This window comes from Talpa europaea (assembly GCF_964194135.1).
Source record: "Talpa europaea genome assembly, chromosome: 10".
NCBI classification, from domain to species: Eukaryota; Metazoa; Chordata; class Mammalia; order Eulipotyphla; family Talpidae; genus Talpa; species Talpa europaea.
The window spans coordinates 72,933,502-72,959,125 of record NC_140077.1 but is presented as its reverse complement, the minus strand read 5'-3'; the positions used below and the strand labels follow the sequence as shown (position 1 = coordinate 72,959,125).

The following is a 25,624-nucleotide window of genomic DNA, read 5'->3' as shown; positions in this document are numbered from 1 at the left end:
AGGCTTGAAGGACGGATGTGTGACAATTAGCCAGAAGAATCAGCTTTTCCTTATAAGCACACAGATGAGCCTGAGATCCCCTTTCGGGCTTACTCTCAATTCCTGTGGATTCCTTCAGGTTTCCCCAACACTTAGTGCGCTGCTAAGCACAAAAAAGGTGCCAGGTAGATGCTTATGAATGAAAAAACACACATGAGGAGATTAAAAGACTAGCAGGAGCATCTGTGGGTATGTCCCTCCATTACCAGCTGAATGCGTGATGGCCACGGAGCAGACAGAGTTCTGCACCTCTTCAGCTTCTACAATCCCCCCCAGCTTCCTTTGACCGGTGAGAGAACCCCCACATAGGAAGCAAGCCAAGGATGTCCAAAGGCCCCAGGGAAAAGAGATCTCCCCTGTTGCAGCTGAGGTGCAGCCTGGTGGCCCCCGAGGGGACGTAGGACACAGCCTTAGCGGCCTTAGCGATACATGTACCTCTGTACCTCGCTGCTGTCTGTCCACAGCAGACAGGCAACGGAGGCAGACAGACAGACAGAGCCGGAAGAGTTTGCGACTGGGAAATGATCTTAAGTGCTGAAACTCAACTCTTGAATTCCTAAAAGGGAGGTCTGGTGTGTCAGAGCCAGGATGCCCAGCAGGGAGTCTGCTGACATCAGAGACGGATGGGTCTCCGGGAATTCCTAGATCACGTGGTGATGGATCCCTGGCCAAGCTGAGCCTTCTAGATCTGCCTGCCCTTTCTGGGAGGGGAACTTGCCCTCACCCTCACACCCAATTGTGGATGACGGTCTGCAGGGCTCTGGATAAACCCTTCAGTGAGCCTGCTAGGCACCCACTGGGAAAAGGATCAGCAACGACTTCAGCCTCAGTCCTCAGCCGCTTCATAGTTTCCGTGTGTCTATGTGGATCCAGACTAGTAAAAGAGGGTGTTACTGCAGCTCAGACTAGAACTGCTGAGTGTGAGAAGTGTGGGGTGCTGGCAGGAGGGCAGGTGAGGGAAGCCAAGGCCTTGAAATGAAGTGGGTGGGTAAGGCAGTTCTCCCGAAAAAGAAATACATCTGAGTCTTGAGGGGTGGCTAAGAATTAGCTCCCTGTTCTCAAGAAGTTTACAGTTTAAGGAGAAATCAGATTGTTACAGGGCAGGGAGAGGGGCAGCCCAAACCCTGCAAACCTGCCTATTCTATGTAGGGTTCTGCCATCTGCCGCATCAACACAAAACATATGAGACTTTAATGGGAAGGAACTTTAATACAATTTGGAAACAATACAGGAAAGGCAAAGAATCTAGTTTCTAAATCAAACACCCAAAGTTACCCGTCCCCTCGTGGGTAAAAGTCCATGGAAATGGGATTGGCCCAGAGCAAGGCCCCAAAGCCTGCTACAAGTCTAAAGCATCTTCCAGTGGGGACCCACAGAAAAGGGTCAGAAACAACCAGACAAGCCCAGAAGGAAAAGAGCAAAATCAACATCAAGATAAAAGCTGCCATTGTCACCTCCCCATGGGTCTCACCCACATCTGTGTCACCCAGTCCACGACCAAAAGACAAATGCAATTTCTTCAAGTGTCTCTAGGCTCCATGCGCCTCCTCCAGGTCTTCTGGCTCCATCCTGCTCCGTCCTTCCTTCCTCAGTCTCCTCTGCAGCTTCTTCTTTCCCTGCTCAGCTCCACCCTCCATTTGGGTGGAGCAGGGAACCTGGAACCTCCCCCTTTCCTGGGGACCACCCTGTTACAAGATAAACACACAAATTGATAGATTTAAAGCAGGAGTGGGAAGGACTTCAAGAGAGGTATAAAGTGTCAGGGGGGCCTGACTGGGATGGGTCTTCCTCTCCATGGCTCCATAGAGAACCTCCAGGAGGCCAGCTGAGGAGGGGGAGGTGTTTGGTAAACTGTGAGGGATGGAGTGGGGCTCAAGGAGGGAGCCTTGGGGGTAGCTGCTGAGCATGTGGTAGGGCAGCAAAATAGAGAATTCAGCTGAATGCCTGGATCTGAGGAGGTAAGGGGCCCTCTCAGGCCCTGGCGTATTTCCTCCTTGAAATTTGCCTCAGGGCATGAGTCCCTCTTCTCCTTTCTCTGAGCTCAGCTCACACCCACTTGCAGCAGGAGACTTCAACTATTTTATTCCCTTACCCCAGAGCTCTGAGAATAAGTTACAACCGTCAGTCACCCACAGATGGTGTACAATGCAGCCTTGAAGGGGCTGACCTTTCCCTCTCAGGGAACAGTAGAAGGGCCTATTTCGGAACTTGCAGATAGAAGGGGCCTTCCAAGACTGGGAGGTGTGCGGGAAAGCCAGTGTTGGAAATCCTAGAAGCATTTTGGCAAATGGGGATGCCTGACTCAATGCTGCCCTCTTCTGATCAAACCGAGCCTACCATGGTTTATGGGCTGATCAGTGGAAACCAACCGTGGGGGTCTATTTTAAGTTATTTTTTTCCTTCAATGAACAAATCATTTGTCCACCTATCCATCTATCCATCCATCTACCCACCCATTCACCTGTTCAGCAAGTATGAACCAATCAGCTATAATAATAGGTGTAATAATAAGTAACATTTCTCGAGCTAGGTTTGGTTCTAAACATCTTAGATACGGTGTCATTTACTACATAGCTTAGAGCAACAGAGCTACTGACAGTTTGAGCCCTAAGGATAGCATTGCTTTATGGAGCCCTACGGGGCTCTGGAATTACAGATGGAAACTGTGAGCGCCTCCAATCTAAGTTCCAGTAAGCCTTATCAGGAGTGTGGGGATATTTTGTACTGAAAACAGCCCTCAAGCTCTTGATTACAATGAAAAGTTGAATGTTATTCACAGCCCAGGCCCGGGAGGATCACGGCCCAAGGAGAAGCTGGCCCTTCTTCCCAGCTGGGGAGCTTCTCGCAGAGGGAGGCAGAAGTCAGGCGTCGTGGGCTCCAGCCCCACTTGAACCACAGCCCACTGCAGTCACTGCTGAGGACTTTCTCTCTTGGGAGTTTTCTCATCTATGAAGAGGGATTTGGATAAATCAATTTTGAGTTTCATTTCAATGGTGCTATCTCTGCAATATTGAAGTAGGGGCAGATTTGGAATCTCAGCCACTCTTCTGCTGCTCACCACAGAACATTAGTACCCCATACCCTCTCCCACCTCCAGTCTGGCAGGATGCTTACAGCTCAGGAGTTTGGCAGCCAGGAACCCAGGCCCTGTTCTGTCACTAACTGATTGCGACTATCTCTTATCTCTGGGCACCAAAGAGCTTAGGAAGGCTTCTCTTTCATACAGCTAACACTTAGCGTGTGCTACCCATAGTCCCTGATTGCTGCTCACCACACCACACCTCTGCAGTAAGTGCTAACATGACTGTCCCCATCACACAGATCAGGAGGCAGACGTAGAGATGTGAAGGAACCGACCATGAGCGCTGGCAAGCAATGGGGCTGTAGTGGGGCCTGCAGCCCCGCTCCAGAAACAGCCTTGGACCTCCATACATTGGCTTTGGGAGGACCCTTGATTTGCCCGCGTCTCAGTAGACTAAGCTCCTCCACGTCACAGCTCACACCAGCTCACTGCGGGAGGAGATGTGAAGCTGCCAGAAGGATGTTCCTGGCTGTCTGCTGGGGTTTTGGTGGGATCTGGTCCTCCCAAGTGCCCTGAGCTCTGTTGGTGTGTGTGTGTATGTGTGTGTGTGTGTGGTGTGTAGGTGGGAGGGTCCTCTGGGACAGCCTGGGGCTTAGACTTCCTGAGCCTGAGCCAGGCTGATCCGATCTGGAACAGAGGACACTTAAGGGAAGTGCAGATCTGGGAAGTGTCGTTGGAATTGCCGGATGCTGGAGCCCTGTGCTGAGGGAGGGGGGAGCCTGACTTGGGGGGGTTGGGGGGCAGCGGAGGCTGCCTGCAGCAGGGGGAGGGCACGGGGGTGCGGGGTGGGGGGGTAGGGGGTGGCGGTGGTAGGGGGTGGAGAGGAAGGGCCATTGACCTCATCTTGGTGCTGGTTTTTAGCGCTATTAGAAACATGTCCTGAGAGTTGGGAGGTGGGGTGGGTGGTATCTGAGTACTTAGTCTAGGCTTCTAGTCAGTGTTTTGAGAAGGGTCTCCTAATCCCATTGTTAATGGCAAAACAGAAATATCTTACCCTTTTCTGTCCCTCACTCCTATCCTGTTCTCATTCTCCAAGGTTGTGTGACTCCCACTGATGTAGGCTTGAGAAGTAGAGGGATACCTATACTTACAATTGGGGTAAAGGGTTTCATGGGGTCGCACTGGGTGCCCACATGCTCTCTACCAACTAAAGCCCCCCAAGTTGTGCTTAAGTCATCTGAGGTCCCCCTTGATTGGGATGGGGTATAATAAAAATATCCTCCCAGGGGTCAATACTTTCACATCGGCCATTTATTGATGCTTCACTGATCCTGTGAAGTTGGGGGCTTGGGTTAGATCCCAGGATACAGAGGCTGTTGATGTAGATGAGGAAGAGGTACAGGAGCCTCAGAGTGGGAGTCAGAGGATGGGGCTCCATGCTCATCTCAGCCTCTTGCTGGCCACATGGCAGGGGATTCAGTATCCCTGGATCTCGGCTCCTAATTGGCCAAAGGAGCCCCTGGATGCGGAGGTTCTTCGTTAACTACTAAAGGCTCCCCAGCAGCTGGGGATTGGCCATGAAGAGTTGACTCAGGGTTCAGTGCTTCATACTCCATTTAAATGCTGCTCCCTTGAAGGCACTCAGTTCTTCCTCTTGGTTCTGATTTCACAGCTGCCACCCTGCTCTTAGGAAGACCAGGGAGGCCCTGTGCCCAGCTGGGAGGTGGGAGGAAGGTCAGACAGAGCCGCCTCCCTGCCCTGTGCCTGGCTCCTACTGGCAATCTGAGCCCTTGGCCTCCCAAGCTGACCCTGGAATGTAAACCCCAAGCAAAGCACATTTTTTAGCCAGGTCACCGCCCTGGGGCCCCTGTAGAAGGCGGGAGCCAGCATTTCTCCAGGCCCCGAATGACACCAGCACGACCTGTGCAGGGACTGTCATCCCCAGCCTGGACCCACAGCCTGGCATGCCTGCAGCTCACCAAAAGCCTGGTGCTGGCCCACCACACCCGTCAGAGCCTGTGCAGGGGATTCGGAATAACACGGTTTCCTGGATCTGGTTCCTCGTGCCAACACTGACCGTGGCTGGGCTCTGAGGGAACGTCACTGCTAAGGGCACTGTCAATGCTGGGGCATCTCTGGGCTCTTTGGCTGTAACTCTCATTCAGTTCAGTTATCGTTCCACGCTTATCCCACCGCGTTATTTGTTATACAGACACTGCATGTCCAGTACTGTGATGCCCTGGGCCTACAAGGGGTAATGCCATCGTCGTGGCCCTGAGGAATACCCAGAAAGCTCTGTGTGTATGGGGGTGAGATGGGGGACACCGACTAGCATTGCCCAGGAACCTGAGGGAGGAGTCATCAGACAGAGGGACAGAGCAGACAGGGAGGCAAGCACATTCCATTGGGAACTGCTGGCTCCAAAGGAACTGACAGCTGGGCAGAGGTGAGGAGGGGAGGCTGGGGCCTTGGTGAAAGGCCCCAGGAGGGGCTGGGAGTCAGCTGATGGGCCAGAGAGGGAGGGTGTTGAGCTGTGTGCCAACATCATCAGATTTGTAGATGAGAAACATTTCTGAAAGGGCAGGGGGACCTTAACAGGGGTGTGGAGAGCGGGTTGGAGTCAGCAGGGAGGGTGGGACCTGCAGGCAGAGGCTACTAACCAGGAGACCATGACAGATGAGGTCGGCACTAAGAAAGTGGCCTTGGGAGTAGAGACCACCCAAGTGGTGTGGGGTGAGAAGAGCGGAGATGTGGAGGTCATCTGTGACCCAGGGTAGAGCAGCTTCCTGAAGGTGCTGGAAAGAAAGTCTGAAGTGGAGTGAAACCAAGTTGAAAGGCAACTCCAATCAAGCCCATTCTCCCACAAACCCGCAGCTGAATCTGAAATGAGGAGCCTGGAAAGGGACTTGTAAATTACAGTTCCTTTATGAATGTTTTTTTTTTAAAGATTTATTTATTTATGCATACAAGAACTGGGGTACAAGCCAGAGATTTGGGGAGTGAGAGGATTCACCAGAGACAAATTGGGAACAGAACAGGCAGATTGACTGAAGTACACTGCTGAGGGGAATAGCAGGCAAGACAGGAGAGGTCTGCCGCGCCATATGGGTTTCTCCCTGGCCGGCCAGGAATCAGACTTGTGCTGCAAAGGCTGTGGACTGCTTCACAGTGCAGTGTTTAACCCATTGCGCTACCAGGGAGGCCCTAAAGTTTTTTTTTTAAAGATTTATTTATTTATACATACAAGAGCTGGAGTGCAGGTAAGAGATGTGGTGGGTGAGAGGATTCACCAGAGACAGAGTGGGGAGCAAAACAACTGGATCCACTGAAGTATACTGCTGAGGGGAGCAGCGGGTGAGACAGGAGAGGTGCGCTGCACAATGTGAGTTAGCGCCCTACCCGGGGATCGAACTCGTAGTGCTGTGATTCATAGTGCTGCATCTACGGTTGAGCACTGGGTTGCGAAGCTGCCTGCAGCCTCTGCAGCGCTGGTTCACTACCCGGCTGCTCCCCGGCCACCAGAGGAGGGTCCCACATGGCGCGCAGACCTCTCCTGCCGCCCGCTGCTCCCCTCAGCAGTGTACTTCGGTCCTTCTGCCTGCTCTGCTCCCCGCTCTGGCTCTGGTGAATTCTCTCACCCTCCCACGCTTCTGACTGTACCCAGTGCTTGTATAAACAAACAAACAAACAAAACAAACAAGTAAATAAATAAATAAAAACATGCCTCTATAAAAATAAATAAATAAATGAATGAATAAACAAACAAACAAACAAATAAATAAATAAATAAAAATAAATCATAGTGCTGCATCTTAACCCCTTGTGCCACCAGGGAGGCCCCATGGATGTTTGTTTTTAAGAATATGAACTGCTAAAGTGAGATTAGGTCCAAGGCCCACTTTCTGTTCTGTGAAGGCAGAGACCCCAGAGTCTGCCTTGCCCAGCATGTAAGGCAGGGAGGTGGGCCACCTTCCAGAGACAGTGCCTTGGCCCCCAGCTCTGCTGGGACAGCCACCCCATCCCTGCCAAGACAGAGAAAGGAGTCTGGACGGTCCAGTTAGAGACCAAGAGACCAGTCCTCAACTGCAAGTCCGTAGTTCCTCACGGCCCTTGTTCTCGGCAGCAACGTGGAGGATGAGGGGAATGGGACAGGTGAGGGTGACCCCCAACGGAGACAGATTTCTCCCTGAGTCACCCAGAAAACCTAAACTCAGATACCAGGTCTTCAGACATTTTGCAGACCCCCCCCCGCCCCTCCCACCCCTCACCCTCTGACTCAGCTGCCAATTCTTTCCCCTTTGGAGGAGGTAGGTGGTAGGGTCACCAGGACCTGGTCCTCGTCCTCCCCTGAGGAGTCCTCCACTCACTCAGCACATGGTTCTTAGGTGCTGGCTCTGTGCCCCACACGAACAAAGTGCTAAGAATGTGAAGCTACACAAGAGTGGCCTGGTCCCCATTTACAGGGCTTAGGTGCTCAGGACGCCTTGTGGGAGTCAGGGGTTCCTTGGGTCTCAGTTTCCCCATCTGTAAAACAGACCCATCCCAGTCTTCCCCAAGCTTGTGGGATTCAAGTACACAAGAGTTCCCGCTAGCGTTTCCGCTAACTGTGGTGGAGCATCTGGAGGACGGAGCAGCGTAGTCAACAACCCAAAGCAGCAAATGAGCTGGTGTGGCAGGGACATTGGGACTGGGTGACCACTTGGTTTCCAGCTAATCTGTCCTTGGGTGGGGAGTGGGAGGTATAAGAGGCGTGGCTAGAACAATTGCGGCACACTTCTGTCCATCTTCCCCTGAACCAGTCTTCTGGCAGCTTCCACACTCTCTTCAAAGTCTGCTACTGGCCTCCTCACCTCTCTTCACACCACTCCCCACTCCTGTGTGGGGACTCTGGCACTCAAGTCTTCCTTCCCTCGAGACCCACTTATAATAACAGCCTCTTCCAGGAAGGCTTCCAGGATCAGCTCAGTCCTCAGGGGACTCTTATTCTTCTGGCCCCACTCATCCATGCACTTCATGGAGTTGTGATTGAGTTGTATCTCCCCAAAGATAGGTTGCCATCCTAAGCCCTGGAACCTGTGAATGGGACTCCTTTGGAAATATGTCTTGCAGATGTAATCATGTTAAGATAAGGCCACACTGGATTAGGATGGCCCTGAGGCAACGGATGGGGTGGTTCCAGGTGAGCAGAGCGGATGCTGACACTTAGGAGGGGAAGCTGCCTGCAGAGTTACAAGCTGCCACAGACTGAAGATTGCTGGAGCTAGGAAGAGGGGAGGAGGGCCCCCATCCCCACTCCTCGATTTCAGACTTTCAGAATTGTGAGACAACACGTTTCTGCATATTAAGTCACCGGTTTGTGATATTTTGTTACAGCAGCTGTGGGAAACAAACACGGACACTTTCATCTCCAAGCTGCCTGGGTCCTTTTTTGTGCCCGCCCTGAGCTATCACTGCCGACATGGAGCTCCACGCTATGCAACTGTTTGATCTCACCCAGCAGGTAAGGCCAGTTCTCTGGAGCTGGGGGCCTCTGGCTTCAGGCCTTGGTCCTGTTCTGTCGTCACCTTGGGCGTGGATGGACCCTCACCGCCACTCCCCTTACCGCAGTGGGGTGCACCTCCAAGCCAGGTTAAAATTTCCTTCCATCTCTTACCAGCTGCCTCCTAGCTTAGGGACAGGGTTCCCAGTTCTCAGTTTCTTCTGTAAGATGGGGGTGGGAAAAGGCCAACCACACCCCACCTCCTGGACAGGATCTGAGAGTGGGAAAACCACCAATGCAATGCAAGAGGCTCTTAGAACTCCTCGGGGAAAGGAAATAAAGAAGAGAGATTTCCACTCTCTGAGGATCCCGAAGCCTCGGGCATTCTGCTGCCCAGCTGATGACCCTTCTCCAGAGGGTCTTGACTGTGTGTTGTTTGGAGGACTCCAACCCCAGCTGGGGTTCTTTCTGATGGTGTGCTGGTGATTCCTCTTTATTTCCTCAAAAGACAACCCCCACATCTCGCTGGCACATATCTAACCACAGTGCTCCTCCACCTCAAACTCAGTAAGCTTCAAATTTCCCAAAGGGAGAAAGTTCCGAATCCTGAGCAAGGCAAGGCGGGCCTCTCTTCATCTGCACCACGGGCATTTCCTGCCCATCTTCCTAGTTCTTCCTATGGGCTTCTATTCCCCAAATAAGCCAAGCCCTCCCTCGGTAGGCTGGAGAGCGCCTCTACCTCACCAACAACCTCAACAACAGAAACCACAATGCGGCTACCCTCCTACAGTACAGTATGTGAGACAGCTCACCGAGAGTAGGTAATTCTTAGCCTTATTTTTCCTGTTTTATAAATAAGAAAACAAACTCAGAGGTTAACAACAAACCCAACAGCAGCCAGTACACGACAGTTTGAACCCAGGCTATCTGCCTCTCCTGGGCCATCTCCCTCATCTTTCATGGTACAGTTTGAGATTCAGCTTCTGGAAATCTCCCTGCTGCCCTCAGTTCCTTTCCACCTTGCAGTCACTGTGGGGTACCTGTGGGTGGAACTAGCCAAGGCCACCACCGATCTCATCAAATAGTAACTGCAGATCTAGTGCCCTGACCCCCTCCCAGGACGGCAGCTGCTAAGAGCAGCACTGTGCCAAGCACAGGCCATGTGTTCAGGGTCAGACAAGCCTTTGGGGCAGACAGCAGAATGAAAGCTCAAGGTCAATTCAGGAACACTCTATGCTCATCTCGTATTAGGAAGCCCTTCCCAGCCCTCACACACGTTCCTTGGGCAGCGGCCTCCATCCTTCTGGACTGGCCTGGGAAACCCTTCCATCCTGCGGAGCAGCAGCTTGCCCTTGCCTTGCCCGTGTGCCATCTCACTTGAGGCAGCGCAGTGTTGCGGACACGGAATGGAAGTCAGGCCTGGTTCCCTCACTTACTAACCTATAACCTTGGGCAGGTTATAGAACCTCTTCCAGCCTCAGTTTTCTCATCTGTAAAATGGGCAGGAACTGCCCATATCAGAGTTGATCTGAGGATGAAGCCGGATACTTCACCACCTTGTGAGACAGCATCAAGGCCCTTGACTAGAGATTGGGAAATATGAAGGCGGGGGTGGGGGCTTTCCAGAGATGGACAGTGACTCTCCTGGAGGGGGAGGGAGTTAGGGCCTAGAACCAGGTCTTCCCACCCCAGGTCCCAGGCTGCCTCCATGGCATAAGGTACAACCCCATATTCCCTACTTCCCTGGCCCTTCAGTGGGGACCCCAAAGTCTCCCCAGAATGGGCTTCCAAGAGGTGCTTTCTCAGCAGCTACCAGCTCCAGCCCTGAGCTGCCAGAGCAGGTTCTTGTCGTTAATGGCTTGTTCCCATCAGGGAAGAGCCTCGAAGGGCTGGTTGTTCCCCTAAGGTTCTGACCTCTTAAAACGCCTCGGTCCAATGACTTGCTTTCCTCTTTGGAAAGGCTGGAGGTACCCCTTTTATAAACACTTCTCTTGGGGAGGGTGGGAGGCAGCAGTGCAGAAACGGAAGCAAAAGAGGAGGAGCAGGGCTGGACCATGCAATGGTGCCCCTAAGGTGCTGTTCCACCCCTGTCTCCAGTTCCCTCGGCCCCTTTTTCTAAGTCCCTTCAGGGAGCTGAACAGAAATAGGGGGTCCAGAAGCACTAGAGAAGGCTCCTCTGCAGTCTGCTCGCCAGGTGGCGCCTATGGCCACAGGCTGCTCCCCGCGGGGAGGCAGGACTGCCAGCAGGTGGCGGTGCCCTGGGGGGCCGCTAAGAAAAGCTCAGGCATCCAGAGAGGGAGAAACCCCTAGGCTGCAAACACCCAGATCTAGCTTGTCCCTGAAGGATCCTTGGAGGTGGCACCGCCTCTGGGAGGCTCCCTGACCCTCAGATCTGGACCGGTGGTCTTGCTCCTCCACAACTCCTCCACAACTCCTCCGGTCATCATCTCTGAGGCCTCAGTGCCAGCAAGGCTTTAAAAAACTAACTGGACATCAGAAAGAGGTGCCGTGTGAGCTAACGGGAGGCATGCTTTTCAAGCTCTTTAGCCAGGGAGCCATGGCTCTCTCCACATGACTCTCTCCACTTCAGCTGAATGGCCTGAGGTGACACCCAAGTAACCTGAAGTCAGTTGCCAGCACAGCCTTTCCTTACACCATGCTGGGAGCCGCAGAGCTGAGAGAAGGGAAACTGGCTGCTGACTGGGAGGGAGGCGACTGGTGTGAGCGTGGGGTGATGGTTTAGAGGTGGAACCTCCTCAGAGGGAACAGCTGAGAGCCGATGGGGCCCGGGGGCCCACGTTAGCCCCAGAACATCAGAGATGTTGCACAGGGTGCCCTCTACCCATCCACCCATCCACCCCGCACCAGCATGCCAGAGGAGATAGGAATATAGATTTTAATCGTTGTGCTGCTGCTGTGAACCGGAGTGCAATGAATCCAGCCTTTGAGGATTTGGATGCCACAGTGTAGATGAGAAGGTTTCACACAGAAACTCTGGGGCTGTCGGTGACAGGAGGGCCAGGCCTCAGGTGGGGAGCAGTGGCGGAGGGAGAACTGGAGTGAAGAGAGGAAGGAGCAGACCCGGGCTGGGAGTAGGCGCCATCCTTCTTGCCACATTCCCTTCAAGGACCCTGACAGGAGGTTCCGTCCTGGCCGAGGCTGCTGACCCGGCCCGTGCAGGCAAGCCTGCCTTCCTCCCTGTGGCCGCCTCTAGCTCCAGGCGGGCGCTTGCGCAGTACATGCGGTCCAGGGCCGGCCACAGCTGACCACCAGACAAGAGGATGCAGACCGAGGGAGAGGGGAGAGGTTTGGGACCCCCCCCCCCACCAACCTGTCCCCATTGTCCATCCTAAGAGACCCTCAACTGGTTCTGAGCTGGGAGAGGACAGCAACGGCTGCTCATCTTCTGCTTCCGAACTGCCTGCCTGCCTCCTACCCCGGGACAGGCAGGCGGTGCCCACAGAGGGGAGGTAGCTGCCCTGCGTCTCCGCTGCTCGGGCAGCAGTGAGGACTCTGCCAGAGATCTCTTGACTCCAACAGGGGCTGGTGGGATCATCGGGGCTCCTTACAGCTTCCCGGGGCTGGTCGGGTTCGGAGGCAGAGAGAGATCACCTAAAACGCTGGGGCGGGGCTCCACCCTCTGCTGACAGCGCTAGCACCTGGGAAGGAGCCCAGGCCACTTCCTCACGTCAAGAGGGGGGTGGCCGCGTTCCGGGCGAAGGCGAGGGGCAGCTAGGAGTCAGAGACACACAGGGCTTCCACTGCGTTGCTCAGGCCCTGGTTGACGCCCCCCACGGCCAGGAGGCAGTTCTTGACGACAATGCTGGAGCAGGCACAGCGGGGCGTGGGCATGGCGGGCAGGACCTCCCATTTGTTCTTCCCTGGGTGGAACGCCTCTGCCGTCTCCAGCACAGTGGGTTGGTTCCCTGAAAGAACCACAGAAACCCAACCTTACAAAGGAGTCCAGCCACCCACCCAGCCAGCGGGCACCCCACTCCCACACTCCCCGGGCACCCACAACTTCCTGGACTGCAGGCTGCTCCCTCTCCTGCCTTCTCCCTGTCTTTTCACCTCCTCAAGAGAAAGCTTTCTTTCTCTACTCCTTACTTTTACCAGAAATTTCGAGATGCTCCCAGTTCTCTCTTGCCTTTTACTAAAAAGGTGGCCCATGTGACCTAGTCACATCCAGCTCTTTTCATGCATGACTAAAGTGGAGTTTGTTCCCACTGAGTAAACTCTGGGCGCCCGGAAGCCCATATGCCTCTCGCTGTTTGGGTCCTTCCTGCCTTCAAAATACTAATAACCCCTGGGAGGGGTAATAAGTGAAGGCTGACTTCATAGATTGCTTTGCCTATTCCAAGACAGAGCATCCAGGACTAAAAGGTGGGGCAGAGAAAGAGGACCACGCTGTGTTCCCTACACTCTGATCTCCACCCACTCATCATAGGGCCCGGGGACCTGTGCTCAGGACGCCGTGTTACGTGGGTGTCAGCATGTCCCTAGGCTCTCTCAGTTTTCCATGTGTGTGAGCAGGAAGGCCACACTGAGGCCCATACATGGATATGTGAAGCCTGTGCCAGGAGGAAGGGGTATTTTGATTTTGGAAGGATGAAGCAGTGTGCAAGAACTCTCCTGCTCTTGCAGAGTGCCAAGGGCCCAGCAGACACTAGAACCACAGCACCAACCTGGAAGCTCCACCCTTACCAAGTCCTCCGGCCACCACAACCCGTCCACTCAGGGACCCGGCCACAAAGTCTGCACGCCGCTTCTTGAGGAAGAATGAGCGCTCCATTTTCAGCCACCCTCCTGCAGGCCACGGCAATGGCAGGACACAGAATTAGGAGCTCCACTCCCACCAAACACACCCAGCATTCCAAAGAGCTCCTGTTCTCGAAGATTCTCCACTCTGTCCACCCTTTGTGCTCAGGGCTCACACAACACCTTCCACTGCTGGACATAGGGGCTCTCTGGGCTCCCCTCTCCTGAGCTTGATGCAGATCAGGGAGCCCCAAACCCCTCTGCGACCCTCTGATCCCCCTCAGGTCCATGGATTGACTCTGCAGAGCGCCTAACTGGAGGCAGAGTAGGAGTCATGAGTTCTACTTCTCCACCAGTAAAAACCAAGAAAATCCCTCCCTTACCTGGCGCCATCTAGATATTTTAAGACGAGACAATAGATGGAAAAGTCTTCAATAACAACAACAACAACCAGTCAAAGCCCTGTACAGAATTTATCCCAAGAGAAGTCCCCAAAGGAGAGGGACTTCTGAAGGGCTCACCCAGTGGGGTAAGTGGCTGGGGCAGGGCGGGAGTGGGCAGTCCAGAGGCCGGCGCCTGGCTCACCCTGCTCCATGTCGAACACGTCCATCGTGCGCAGGAACTTGGGTTGCCGGTAGAGCCGACCCTGCCGCAGGCCTCCCAGGCTGTACAAGCGGTCGTCCAGGGTCACGAAGCTGGAGAAGGCCCGCTTACAGGGGATGCTGGGGAACTTGGTCCAGGAGCGAGTCTCGATGTCAAAGACCTCGAAGGCATTGACCGCATACTTGGACTGTCGTCCCCCTGGAGGCCAGAGCGGGTGGGTGTTGGGCAGAAGAGCAAGTCCCTGGGGACAGGGGCTGGGTGTTCCTTTCTGACTGTTGCCCATTCAGACAGAGAGCTCCCTGAAGGTGGTGAGGCATGATCCCCCTCCCCCATGCCAAGATGATGCTCAGCACAGGTGCTGCTTCCCATGGGTCTGACCCGAGGGGGAGCGGGACATGTGTGGGACAGATGACCCACCCTTACCCAGCACGTAGATCTTGGAGCCTCGGAGGAAGGAGGTGGCAGCGTATCTCGGGGTGGGCATTGGTGCCAGAGATACCCACATGTCCTTGAGCATGTCGTAATGCTGGAGGTGGTTGTGTGGACGGAGGTCCAGTCCCATCCCACCTGCCGCATACACTCGGTAATCTAAGGAGAAAGGCCACACAGCACCACACTCAGCTGGCGGGCACCGGAGACAGGCCCATCGGGACTCAGCCCTGACAACGCCAACCTCTGATGACCCCTTGGACACCAGCACTGAAGCCAGGCTGGTTCCCAGGATGCTCCACAGTGAGCTCTGCATATGGCAGTGGGGGTGATGGTGCCATTAAGTCTGCCATGTTCAACCTGGATCTTCTTGAAGCCGTGTCAAGCCTTCTTTGGCGTCCGGACTTGGTTAAGCCCCAAACACCCTATAGGAAAAGACTGTGGTAAAGCTGGGGCCTGGACCAGTCAGTCTTGTCCCTTTCATTCCCCTCCCTCCTGGGAAGCCAGAGGGGATGCGGAAAGAGGGGGGATTCCTCTGGCGCCCTCCAGTAGTGGCCTGTTCCCTACACACTCCCAGATCAGAACTCCAGACCTAGCAGGTCCATTGGAAATGAGGTCAGCTCTGCTGTCACTGGCCTTGTTGGACATGACTGCTGTTGGTTCCCTCTGCCGCCCAGCGGGGTGGGGGAGAGTGCCGTCCTCTTCCACACGTGTGGGGGCTCCAGGAGAGTCCTGCACTAAATGGGCGAGGACTCGCGGAGAAGAGAGTGAAGTTCTGCAGGCAAGGAAACTGTGCTGGCCTTGAGAAGTGAATCCCCTCCCCACTCTCAGCTGTGAGGGGCCTCTCAAGGCCTGTCCCTGACACACACAGAGGATGGCCAAGGCATCAGCCCAGGCCCTCCTATGGCCTGTCCAGTACACAGCCCCTCCTTTTCCCCAGGAACCCATTCCTGCATGTCTCCAGGAACCAGTCCTCACTGTGCCCGGCTTTAAGGGGGTCTTTACTCCCCAAGGGTATGCAGGGATGAGTATTATTTACTACTTTCCAATCCGACTTAAAAAAAAAAAAAATCCCAACTGTAGCCTGGGTAGGAGATGGGGACTCTTTGGGAGATATTTACTTTACCGAGCTCCAGCTCTCTCCCGCCTCTATGCTACCTGAAACACAACTCTGGGCTGTGAATCCTCCTGTGCCCCACGACCCACTCCTGCGCTCAGTTCTCTCTCACCCTTTAAGATTCACTGTGTCCCCAAGCAGCAGGGCGGAGCTGAGCACAGGGCGGGCTTCTGTTTCTTTCAGGAGACTGTTAGGTCCCTTAGAATTTGTTAATCTGTGGCCCCAGCATCTGCTCCCAGGCATGTAAATGCTTATTAAATTAGCTGTTGAACCCATTCAATGTCATAGTTAAGAGCCTAGACTCCATTATCACCTACTAGCTGTGTAACCTTGGGCAAGTTAATTAACCTTTCTGAGCCTCACATCACTTTCAATGAGGACATTAACCTGCACTTACCTCATCAGACGGGTCTGATGATCAAAGAGGTTAAATGTTAGTTCTTAATCTTTTGGCACCATTGACTGATGCTTAGGATGAAGAGTTCTCTTCCCTTCCGTTTCCTTTGTCCCTCCTTTCTCTCTCCCCACAGGCCTCCATCCTTCTTTTCTTTATTTTTTTTGTGTAGAAGAAATGGGGTATAGGCCAGAGGTGCAGGGGGTGAGAGGATTCACCAGAGACAGAGGGAGGAGTAGAACAGGTGGATCTACTGAAATACACTGCTGAGGGGAGCAGCAGGCTAGTCAGAAGAGGTCTGCTGCGCCATGTGGGTCACCTCCCTGGCCGGGGATTGAATTCAGACTGTAGCTGTGATAGCAAGAGACTTAGCCCCTAGGCCACCAGGGAGACCCTGTCCATCCCTCTTACTGGGAGTTTGTGGTGGCTGTACTGGCAATTATGCCCCAAAGGATTCTGGGCTCGAGTTTCTGTCTGGTCACCTTTATTGATCAGACCCAGGCTCCTAGAGGCAGGAACCAGATGGCTGCTTCTTTCCTTCCTCCTTGGGACCTAGAACTTTGTCAGGGACAGAGTAGGGACTCAAGAAATGCTGGTTCCTGTCTGCCATAGACCCAACACACAGCTAGGTAGTTTTGCAAGAGAGGGACAGAGGATGTATCCCACTAAACTTGTCAAAACTTGGAGACTCCTAATTCTTATTGGGCTGTTTCCCATAGGCCATCATTCCCTTTGTACTCTGTTTAGCAAAGGGCTTTCAGAACCCTCCCTGCTCCAGGCTGTGCCAGGTTGAAAAAGAAGGAATTAAGGGTCTTGGACAAAGCAAAACAAGCATATAAAACCTGGAGGTCAGCACATGCATGCTCTGAGGACTTCATGAATCTGGGAAAGATGCCGCAGGAGCATACCCCTGGGGACACGCCGGGATCCACCCATAAGAGATCAGATAGAGGGTGGGGATAAGGCCCTGGAATCTGGTTCCTAAGCCCTCCCAGTGTCGCCTGGTGATGCTGTGGATGGAGTGACCCTTCCCAGGACCCAAATGAGTGTCTAGAGGTGGTGGTACCTGCAAAGCAGCCTTCAGAGGGGTGGGGAGTTGTGGGTGGGAGGATCCACTCTGCTGAATGAAGGGGTCTGCAGAGATCATGCACTAGAGCTGGGCCTGCCCAGCCTGGAGAAGCCTGGTGGAGTGGAGCTCTGACATCACAGGGAATTACCAGGCACGTCACTGCTGAGTCTGTTTTCTCATTTGTAAAACAAGGCCAGCGGGTCTCTAGTTTTAGTGCCTATTGTAAAGATCAGATGAGAGCCACACTGCAACAGTCACATTGCACTGTGATTGTCCTGACTCCCCTGATGGCCTGGTAGTGTTGGCTTTTATCCCAGCCAGCACGGCCCCCCACTTGCTCAGCTTCACCCGCCCACAGCCCAGACCCCACTCGCCTTTGGCCGTGACAGAAATGCCCATGGCGGCCTCTCGCAGCATGCTCCTCTTCTTCCACTTGCCCTCATCGATGTTGTACATCTCCACGACCTTCAGGGGCAGCTGGTTGGAGCCCACGCCCCCGATCACCATGATCCGCTTCCCCAGGGCGATAATGGCCACCCCGGCCCTGGCCGTAGGCAGGGGGGGCAGGGCTGTCCACTGGTCGGCCTCGGGGGCGTAGACCTCAAAGCAGTCCATGGGGACGCCATTGTCGTCACATCCCCCGATGGCATAGACCTGCCCCCCGGTCTCCAGCAGGGAGCAGTACACCCGGCGGCTGGGCAGTGGCGCCAGGCGCTTCCACTGGAAGTCCTTGACGTTGGGCACCTCCATGGCTGCCCCGGGGGCCCGGCCCGCCGCGCCCCCGCGCGGGCCGAGCACTAGGGCACCGGGGAAGGTGCGAGCCCGGGGGTCCGCGGGCTACTCCGCACCCCCTCTCGCCGCCTCCATCTCGCTCTGGTGCGCCGGCCAGGGCCCCGACGCCGGCCAGCGCGTCACCGTCCCTCAAGGCTCGGCGGCCCGGCGGCGTCCACGCCCGGCCCTGCGGGAGGAACCGGGCGAATCAAGGGCAGTCGGGGCCACGCGCTCTCGCCTCCGGGCGCGGGCGGGCGGGCGGGCGGGCGGGCGGGCGGGCTCCCACCCCTCGCCAACTTTACAGGGAAGACGCGCCGAGGGCGCCACCCCGCGGCCGCCTCGCGCCCGCCGCCGCTTTGTCCCGGCCCCTCCCCGCCCGCCGGTCGCAAACCAGCTGAGCATGCGGGGGGCGGGGGCTCCTGGGGTGCGGGGCGCTCGACTGCCCGCGGGCGGAGCGGGGACTTAACACCTTTGGGCGCCAACGCCGCCCCCACGCCCGCAGTCTCCCGCCCACGCCCCGTGCCACTTACACGGCCCGGCCGGAGGAGCGCGGCGGCCGGCGCAGACCGCGCGTTACCCGCGAGCCGGGAGCCCCCGCCCGGCGGCGCGGGGAGCGGGGCCGCCGGCGCTCTGGCCTCCCCCGGCGGAACGCCGCGGCCGGGCTTGCGGAGGAGAGAGTGAGCGGCCGCGGCCGGGAGAGAGCCGGGAGCCGCTGCACGCGCGCCCCCCGCAGCCGCCACACCTGTGCAGGATCCGCGCGCACCCCGGCGGAGCGAGCCGCGACCTCTTTACATAAGCGCCGGCGGCGTCCGGCGGCGGGGGAGGGGAGACCCCAGCGGGACCTGCTCGCCTCGTCCACCGGGTCGGGGAAAGCAGGGCGCTAGAGCCAAGAACCCAGACGACAGGGCCGGGCTCCCTCCAGCGCGGGGTGGGCGGTGTGGGAGTGTTTGTTTTGCATGAGGAGGCGGAGAGTCCAATTACCCAGTTTATCTACAGTACACAGACCCAGTTCGTGACGGGCTGCTCCAACAGTCAGCTTTGCTTTGGGGGAGGGATTGTGGTTTAACCTGGTCGAAACACTGTGGGTGTGACACACGCAGAGCGGGCACAGGTGCATGCGGACAAGGCGGGGACACGGGGCGCTCTGCCCCGCCCCGCCCCGCCCCCACCCGCCCGGAAATACACTTCCACGCTGAGTGGCAGCTGTGCGGACGCTGAACCAGACTCTGAAGCTGGTAGACAGGCAGGCAGGCCTCACCCTCCCGTCCTCCATCCCGTCACATACCTTGGGAAGGGGAAACCTTATCCAGGCTTGGCTCTGGTGCCCGCTCGCAGGGCCTGCCAAATAATTCTTTCAAGCCTCTCTAATAAATAGTCTTTTCAGGACAGCAGTCCCCAGTAACAAAGTCGTCTGTGAGACCACTGGGCCACCTGGTTTGAGGAATGCACAGTCTTTGGGGTCTCCTGCCTGGTTTCCTGGAGTGTCCTCAAATCTTGAAATAGTCAGGCATGGGGGTGTTTGACACTCTGGGGCTTGAATTCTGGGTCTGAGATTATCTAACTACTCTGAGCTTCAATTTCTTCATACTATTTTAATTTAATTTTTTCGTTTTGAGATAAATCATATATTCATATGCAATTGTGAGAAATAAAACTTGCATTTTCTCTCAATGGTGGCATCTGACACTATCAAAGCCAGGCAGGGGAAATTGAAGCTTATGATGCAGACCTTTTCCATCACCACAGGGATTCTTCATGCTGCCCTTTTATGCCCTGCCCCTTTTTCCCCAACCCCTGGCAACAGGAATCTGTTCTCCATTTCCACAATTTATCATTTCAAGAATGTTCTAGAAATAAAATCGCATAGTATGTAACCTGTTGAGGCTGACTTTCCCCAGCACAAATGTTTCCACCAAGGGGTTGTGTGCATCAATAGGGGTTGTGTGGATGGCTCTTCATTTCTTAGTACCATTCCATGGTATGGATATATCCTTGGAGATTTTTGTGAAGATTAAAGAGGTAATATTTATCAAGTTCAGTTCTGACACATGGCAACATTACAGCATAACATTATATAAGTTTCAGGTGTGCATCATTATAAGTCAATGCCTATGTATATTGTAGTTAAGTTCACCACTCAAAGTCTGATTTTATCCTTATTTATTTTTTAAAGATTTATTGTATTTATTTATGCATACAAGAGCTGGGGTGCAGGCCAGAGGTGGGGGATGAGAGGATTCACCAGAGACAGAGTGGGGAGCAGAACAGGTGGATCTACTGAAATGCACTGCTGAGGGGAACAGCAGGTGAGACAGGAGACGTCTGCTGCACCATATGGGTCACTTCCCTGGCTGGGGATTGAACTAGTGCTGCAGTGGCTGCTGATAGCTTCATAGTCCTGAGACTTAACCCTTTGCACCACCAGGGAAGCCCCGATTGACATCTTTTGCCAAATTTACCCACCTTCTTTCCAGAAACCACTAATTTGATCTTGATGTAAATCACTATTAATACCATTGCTACTGCAGCCACTATCAACAAAAGCAAGGAAAGGAAAAACTGAGAACAATCCTAAACCTTTGAGCCCATGTGAAAAACACAAGTCACAGCTCACAACTGCCTTAGTATCTTGAGCTCTTGGCTCAAAAATTCCAGTTCTTTTAGTGTGAATTTTCTTTACTTACAAAGCAAACATCTCTTGGACCTTCACCGAGAAAGGTTGTGTTCTATTTTCTCTCTTCAGTAAGAACTCATAAATTTCAAAAGATTGTGGTTTGAATTAATGAAATTTCACAGGAAACCCCAGTTCTCTTTCTTCCTAAGGATCACAACCTGCCCAGAGGAACCAAAGACAACCCTCACCCCTCAATCTGAACTATCCTCACAAAATCAGCTTAGGGGGACTGGCAGATTGAAAGCCACAGACCTCCCTCAAAGGGGCCTGTTTGGGGCTATCCTCAGCCTCTTTTGCCCACAGGGCAGCTTGTGCCCTTTGCCCCATCAAGCTGGGCAGCCTCACCAACAGGAACACAGGGTCCATTTTACTTTGTCTGCATGACTGTAGGGCCAAGGGTAAACAGCGTTTTCTCAGAGTTTCTCAGTTTTTTCGCTGTGACCTTCCAGTACAACCTAGTAGATAACATGTGGCCTTGAGATGTCGTGCACATGTGCAGAGTTCAGTAAATAATATGAAACCTTGATGCATGGTTCACATGCACAGAACACACTTCTGTAAACTAGGCCTAATCTGGGCCCTGTGAGGGCTTGTTTATAAATCATATAAAAGCTAATAGGGCTTCTCCTGGTTGGGGGGGGTTATCTGAGGGCCACTGGCTGGCCTCTTATGGTCTCTTCCTGGCCACTCACCGCTGCTATTGGAGCCCAGGGGGCCTGCTACTGCTGGACACCTCTACCATTGCTTCCTGTGTATCTCCCACTGCCTCATAATAAAGACTTGTTTCTGGCCCCATATATGGGCTTCATGACCTGTTTTCTCATTTTCACCATCAAGAACTGGGCAAGCTTGTAGGGACAAGGCGACGAGGATGGGATGGCATGCAGACGAGCAGGAGGCAATGGCTCACTCAGCCCAACTAAACTCACACATCCATTTTCTCCTAGTCTTCAAACAGCTGGAGGAAAAGTATCCACTTTAGCACTGAGGAAACTGAGACTGAGTGAAATGAAGTAACTGACCTAGGACAATTTGAGCCCTTCAGAGTGGGTTTAGCTTGTGAGTTCCAGGTCCAGCGCTCTTTTTCTTTGTCACAACTCAACCACAAATGAGAGATTGTGCACTCTGAAAGAATCAGGCTTTTCTCCTCTCACCTGGCCTCTGGCTTTTTGTTCAGCTACAGTAGAGGAAGGAGCCCTGATGCCCATGGGATCCGGTGACTGCCCTCTCCCTGTTGCCATGCTGTCTGCCAGGCAACATCGCTGGGAAAGCACTGGAAGCTAGTCATAGAATAGGCCCCATTCCAACCTGATGCTCATATCCAGAAAGCACTTCTGTGAGGACTGTGGATCTTGGACTCAGACCTGTGGAAAAGTACAGGGCCACAATGCCTTCCTGGCCAAGCCTAAGGGCTTGTTCTGGAAGTCCTGGCTTCACTCCGTCGCCCCTTCTTCCTCCTTGACTCTTTCTCCCAGCCAGGTGACACCCTTGAGTCCTCACATTGAGCGTACATGGAGGAAGCTTGTAACCTAGCAACCGCCACTTAAGATTCTCTGAGTCACCTGCAGTTTCCATGCCTGGGCTGAGTGCACCAAGCAAAGGGGGGTGGGGGGGTGGGTGAAGGAGGGCTGAGCAGAGGCGGGGTGTCCAGTGACCCCTTTGTTTCCTCACCACCCCACACAAGTGTGTAACCATTTTCCTTGGCAGGGAAGTTCTTCCTCATGTCAAACTTAATTCCTTGCTCTGAGACATCACATTGCATGGTGCTGGGATTCCTTTTTTCTTAAAAGATGTTTGACTTTTTGCTTGGTTACAGGTGGTACCAGGAATGCAGGGGAAGGAACATTCATGAAGCCTCTAAAGATAAAGCCTTCAGTGCACCAGCAAATTTTTGAACGAGTGCTCGGCCCCAGAAAGTCACTGAGTACTTTTTTTTAATGACATCTCCCTAGTGGCACAGAGGTTAAAGACAATGCTATCAGGCTACTGCCAGCCAGCCACTGCAGCACGAGTTTGATCCCCCGTCGGCCAGGGAGCTGACCCACATGGCACAGCAGACCTCTCCTGTCTTACCGGCTACTCCCCTCAACAGTGTATTTCAGTACATCTGCCTGTTCTGCTCCCCACTCTCTCTGGTGAATTCTCTCCCCCAACCCCGCACCACTGGTTTACACCCCAGTTCTTGCATGCATAAATAAATAATTTTTTAAAAAATCACACCTCCAGTTTATTAAGGTCTAATTTACATACAATAAAATGCATGGTTTTACTCAGTGGTGATTGAGTATATGAGGTATTCAGCGGGCACCCTCTGTGTGAGGTGATGGGGAAGCTGACGTTGTGGGTGAGAAGGATGGTTTCTTCCTGGTGGGCGAGGTGGACTTCTAGCCTGGCAGGCCATGGAAGGAATGTGTGTGTAGGGCTTCCAGGCACTGGTGGAATTCCAAGGGGAAGGCACATTTTGAGGACTGGGGTGGGGGAGTTGTTCAGTTATGACATTTAGTGCCAGTGCTGGAAGAGAGCTCCCCCACGGTAGCAGCTGGGCCCCAAGGCCCCTGCAGTGCCACGATGGCTGGAGGGACACTCTAGAGCTCCCCAAGACCAACCTTTTATGCCATTCCCTTTCTGCAGCTCCCTGTGATCGTGGGATAGTGGGAAAGTGGGTGGATCCTGGAGGCAGGGCAGTGTGACCAGGATCCTGGGCCCCCTTGCAGTGTGACCAGGAATAAGTCACCGATGCCCCTGAATGTCAGTTTCCTTATCTGTGAAAAAAAGTGACTAAGAGCATCTACTGACTAGAGGTGTGGGATGGCCTCCAGGCATAGCCCTGGACACGGGCAGGGGCTCCAGAGAGGGCATGTTCTTTCATCCCTCCATGATGCACATTTCTGCGCCTCTGACTTGCTGCATATTCAGACCAGTGGGCCCAAGTAACTGGTGCCAGTTTCACAAGTGGCACCTGACCAGCGCCCACACCTCCTGCAGCTGACCCAGGTCTCGGGCAGGGTGTCTGGTCTCCTGGCTGACGGATCTGCTCAGCAGTGGCCCAGCGGCTTCTATCTGGAGCACAGCTGTGCCCGTCCCTTAGCTAATCACCTTCTTATTCCTCCCCACACGCTGGTGCTGTGAGTGGGGGCTGGGGAAAGGATGACTCATCCAATTAGGACAGAGACTGCCAGCAGATCCAGGGAGGAGAAGCTTCCTCCCCAACATGGAAAGGCCTCATTAGGGCCGCCGCCTGCCCAGTCCCCACATCAGCCCAGAGGAAAGAATTAGGTCTCAAGTGGACTCGATGGGAGATGGTGTGATGCAGGTGCCAGCCATCAGAACCATGCTCTGCAGCTGTTCAAGTGGCACTGTCACCCCAGGGGAAATCTAGGGTCCCGTGGAATGGCCTCAAGCATCAGGACTCCCCATCCAGGCCAGGCAGCCTTGCACGCCAGACGCTGAGTTAGTCACGTTTGTTCAACGATGTGTTAGCCACATTTGTTCAACCACTGCTCCCTCCTCTGCAGAGCAACATGGGGTGCCTGGAATCCAGAGGGACTGAGTAGGGATCAAGGAACGAGTGCCACTCTCCCACAGAGCGCCTTCTTGCCTACTTAGGCAGCATGGGGTCACTGGACAGTGGATCCAGGACGAGGACGGTGGGAGCAGGAAAGGGGTCCATTTGGTGTTCAGACTCATCACTTGCACAACTTGGGGAAGGGAGAGTCCGGAAGCTGCAGGCTCCTCTGTGTTCTGGCCAAAGGCTGGCGATGACAGCAAGAAGGGAAACCTCTGCAAGACAGGGGCTATGTCCCTGTGAGTATTGAAAGAATTATTGGAGGAAATGGGACTTATCGCAAAGCCTGAGGATCTGGATTATAAGCAAGGAAGAATTTCCTTCCCAGGAACAGCAGAAACATAAGTAAAACACCTCAGGTGAGGCAAGAGCCAGGGTGCCAGCGCCCTGGGAGTTACTAGGACCAGGAATGGTGCAGGCTGGAGCATCAGGGATCTCTGTGCCAGCCACGCCTCATCAAGCTGGGCTGTTCATCTCTGGCAAATCTGGTCTATTCCTTTGTCTGTAAAACTAGGGTGAAGATGAAGAAAGACTGGTCTCTTCACTCTTGGGGTAAAAAGGTGGGAGGCCCTAGAGGAAGAATGGTTAGGCCATAGTGACAAGGCGGCAGCTTCCAGAACAGACGACCTCCCCTCCTCCGGTGCACAGACACACGGAGGTCCTGCCCACCAGCTCTCATGGGCTTGGCCAGCCTCCTGGGGTCCAGTCACCAGAGGGACTTTCTGGCCTTGCTGCTGCCGCGACTCTCATTCCCCAGCCAGCCCTGGGGACCTTGACAGCTGCAGCTGAGGCTGGTGGGCTGCCCCTCACAGAGCCTAGCAAACAGCTTCCTGGGGGGGGGGTCCCATCCTTTCTGGGGTGCCTGTTGTCTTCCACAGGCTACCAGGATAGAGGGCAAAGGACTCAATGGTTCAAATCATCTTCATCTTGGTCCTTTCTCTAAAAGCAAAAACGTGCCCGTTTTTCCCAGGTCACCAGCCAGGACCTTGGTGGGCCCTAGAGGACCCTCCTCCCTTCTAATGTAGAAGACAGTGGTGCTTCCGTGGGGGCACAGCAGCAGAGGTAAAAGGCTGCAGCAGACCACTCAAAAATGGTTCTTTAAATGCCCATTAGTAAGTTAATATTGCCATTTCCAGAGCCAGCAGCATCCTCCATTCTTCTTAATTAAAAAGAGCTCCGCGTCCTGGCAGAGCTGAGCGAGGACTCGGAGTGATTTACACACCAGCCCAGCCGCTCCCGCAGAGGAGCCTGCAAGCAAGATTGATTGGCAGATGGAACGGTTCCCGCTGGTCCTGTGATGGGGGGGATGGCTTGCGCATGCGCTGCTGGCAGGAGGGGGCTCGCTCTCCTGCGGGCCAGGTTGACTGAGCAGGGCTAGGGACCCAAGGTCTGGTCCCACGGAGCCCTTCTGGCCAGAGGTAAGGCCTCCTGCGGACCAAAGGCTAAACAGAGTCCTGCTGCTCACCTCCTGCTGGGGGCCCTCCTCCTAGCTCGACTGTCTCATCTGGAGGACGGAGGATGGAGGCAGTCGGCTCATCCCCACCCAGGAGAGGAGAGGGCCGCGCCCTGAGAGTCCCCTGTTTCCTGAGATACTGCTCTCCTGCTCAGTGGCATTTCCGGGCTTCTGTTTGATCATGGCTGCCCACTTTAGGGGGAGGTGGGTTTCTCACACCCCCACTTCCTTTCCTTGCACCCTAGATTTTG

At 54.3% G+C, this 25,624-nt stretch overlaps 1 protein-coding gene across 2 annotated transcripts; it reads right to left on the bottom strand.

Moving 5' to 3' along the window:
* Window positions 1–12,272: 12,272 nt before the first annotated feature.
* On the bottom strand, window positions 12,273–17,660 carry KLHDC8A (kelch domain containing 8A; the record flags this gene model as incomplete). Of its 2 annotated transcripts, XM_084244776.1 has the most annotated exons (5): window positions 12,273–12,466; window positions 13,245–13,346; window positions 13,884–14,099; window positions 14,325–14,489; window positions 17,285–17,660. In XM_084244776.1, 5 exons carry the CDS (start codon window positions 17,658–17,660, stop codon window positions 12,273–12,275), a joined length of 1,053 nt encoding a protein of 350 aa, XP_084100902.1. The 2 variants fall into 2 exon arrangements, with proteins under 2 accessions (XP_084100902.1, XP_084100903.1); XM_084244777.1 differs by lacking the exon at window positions 13,884–14,099.
* Between the last annotated feature and the right edge of the window lie 7,964 nt (window positions 17,661–25,624).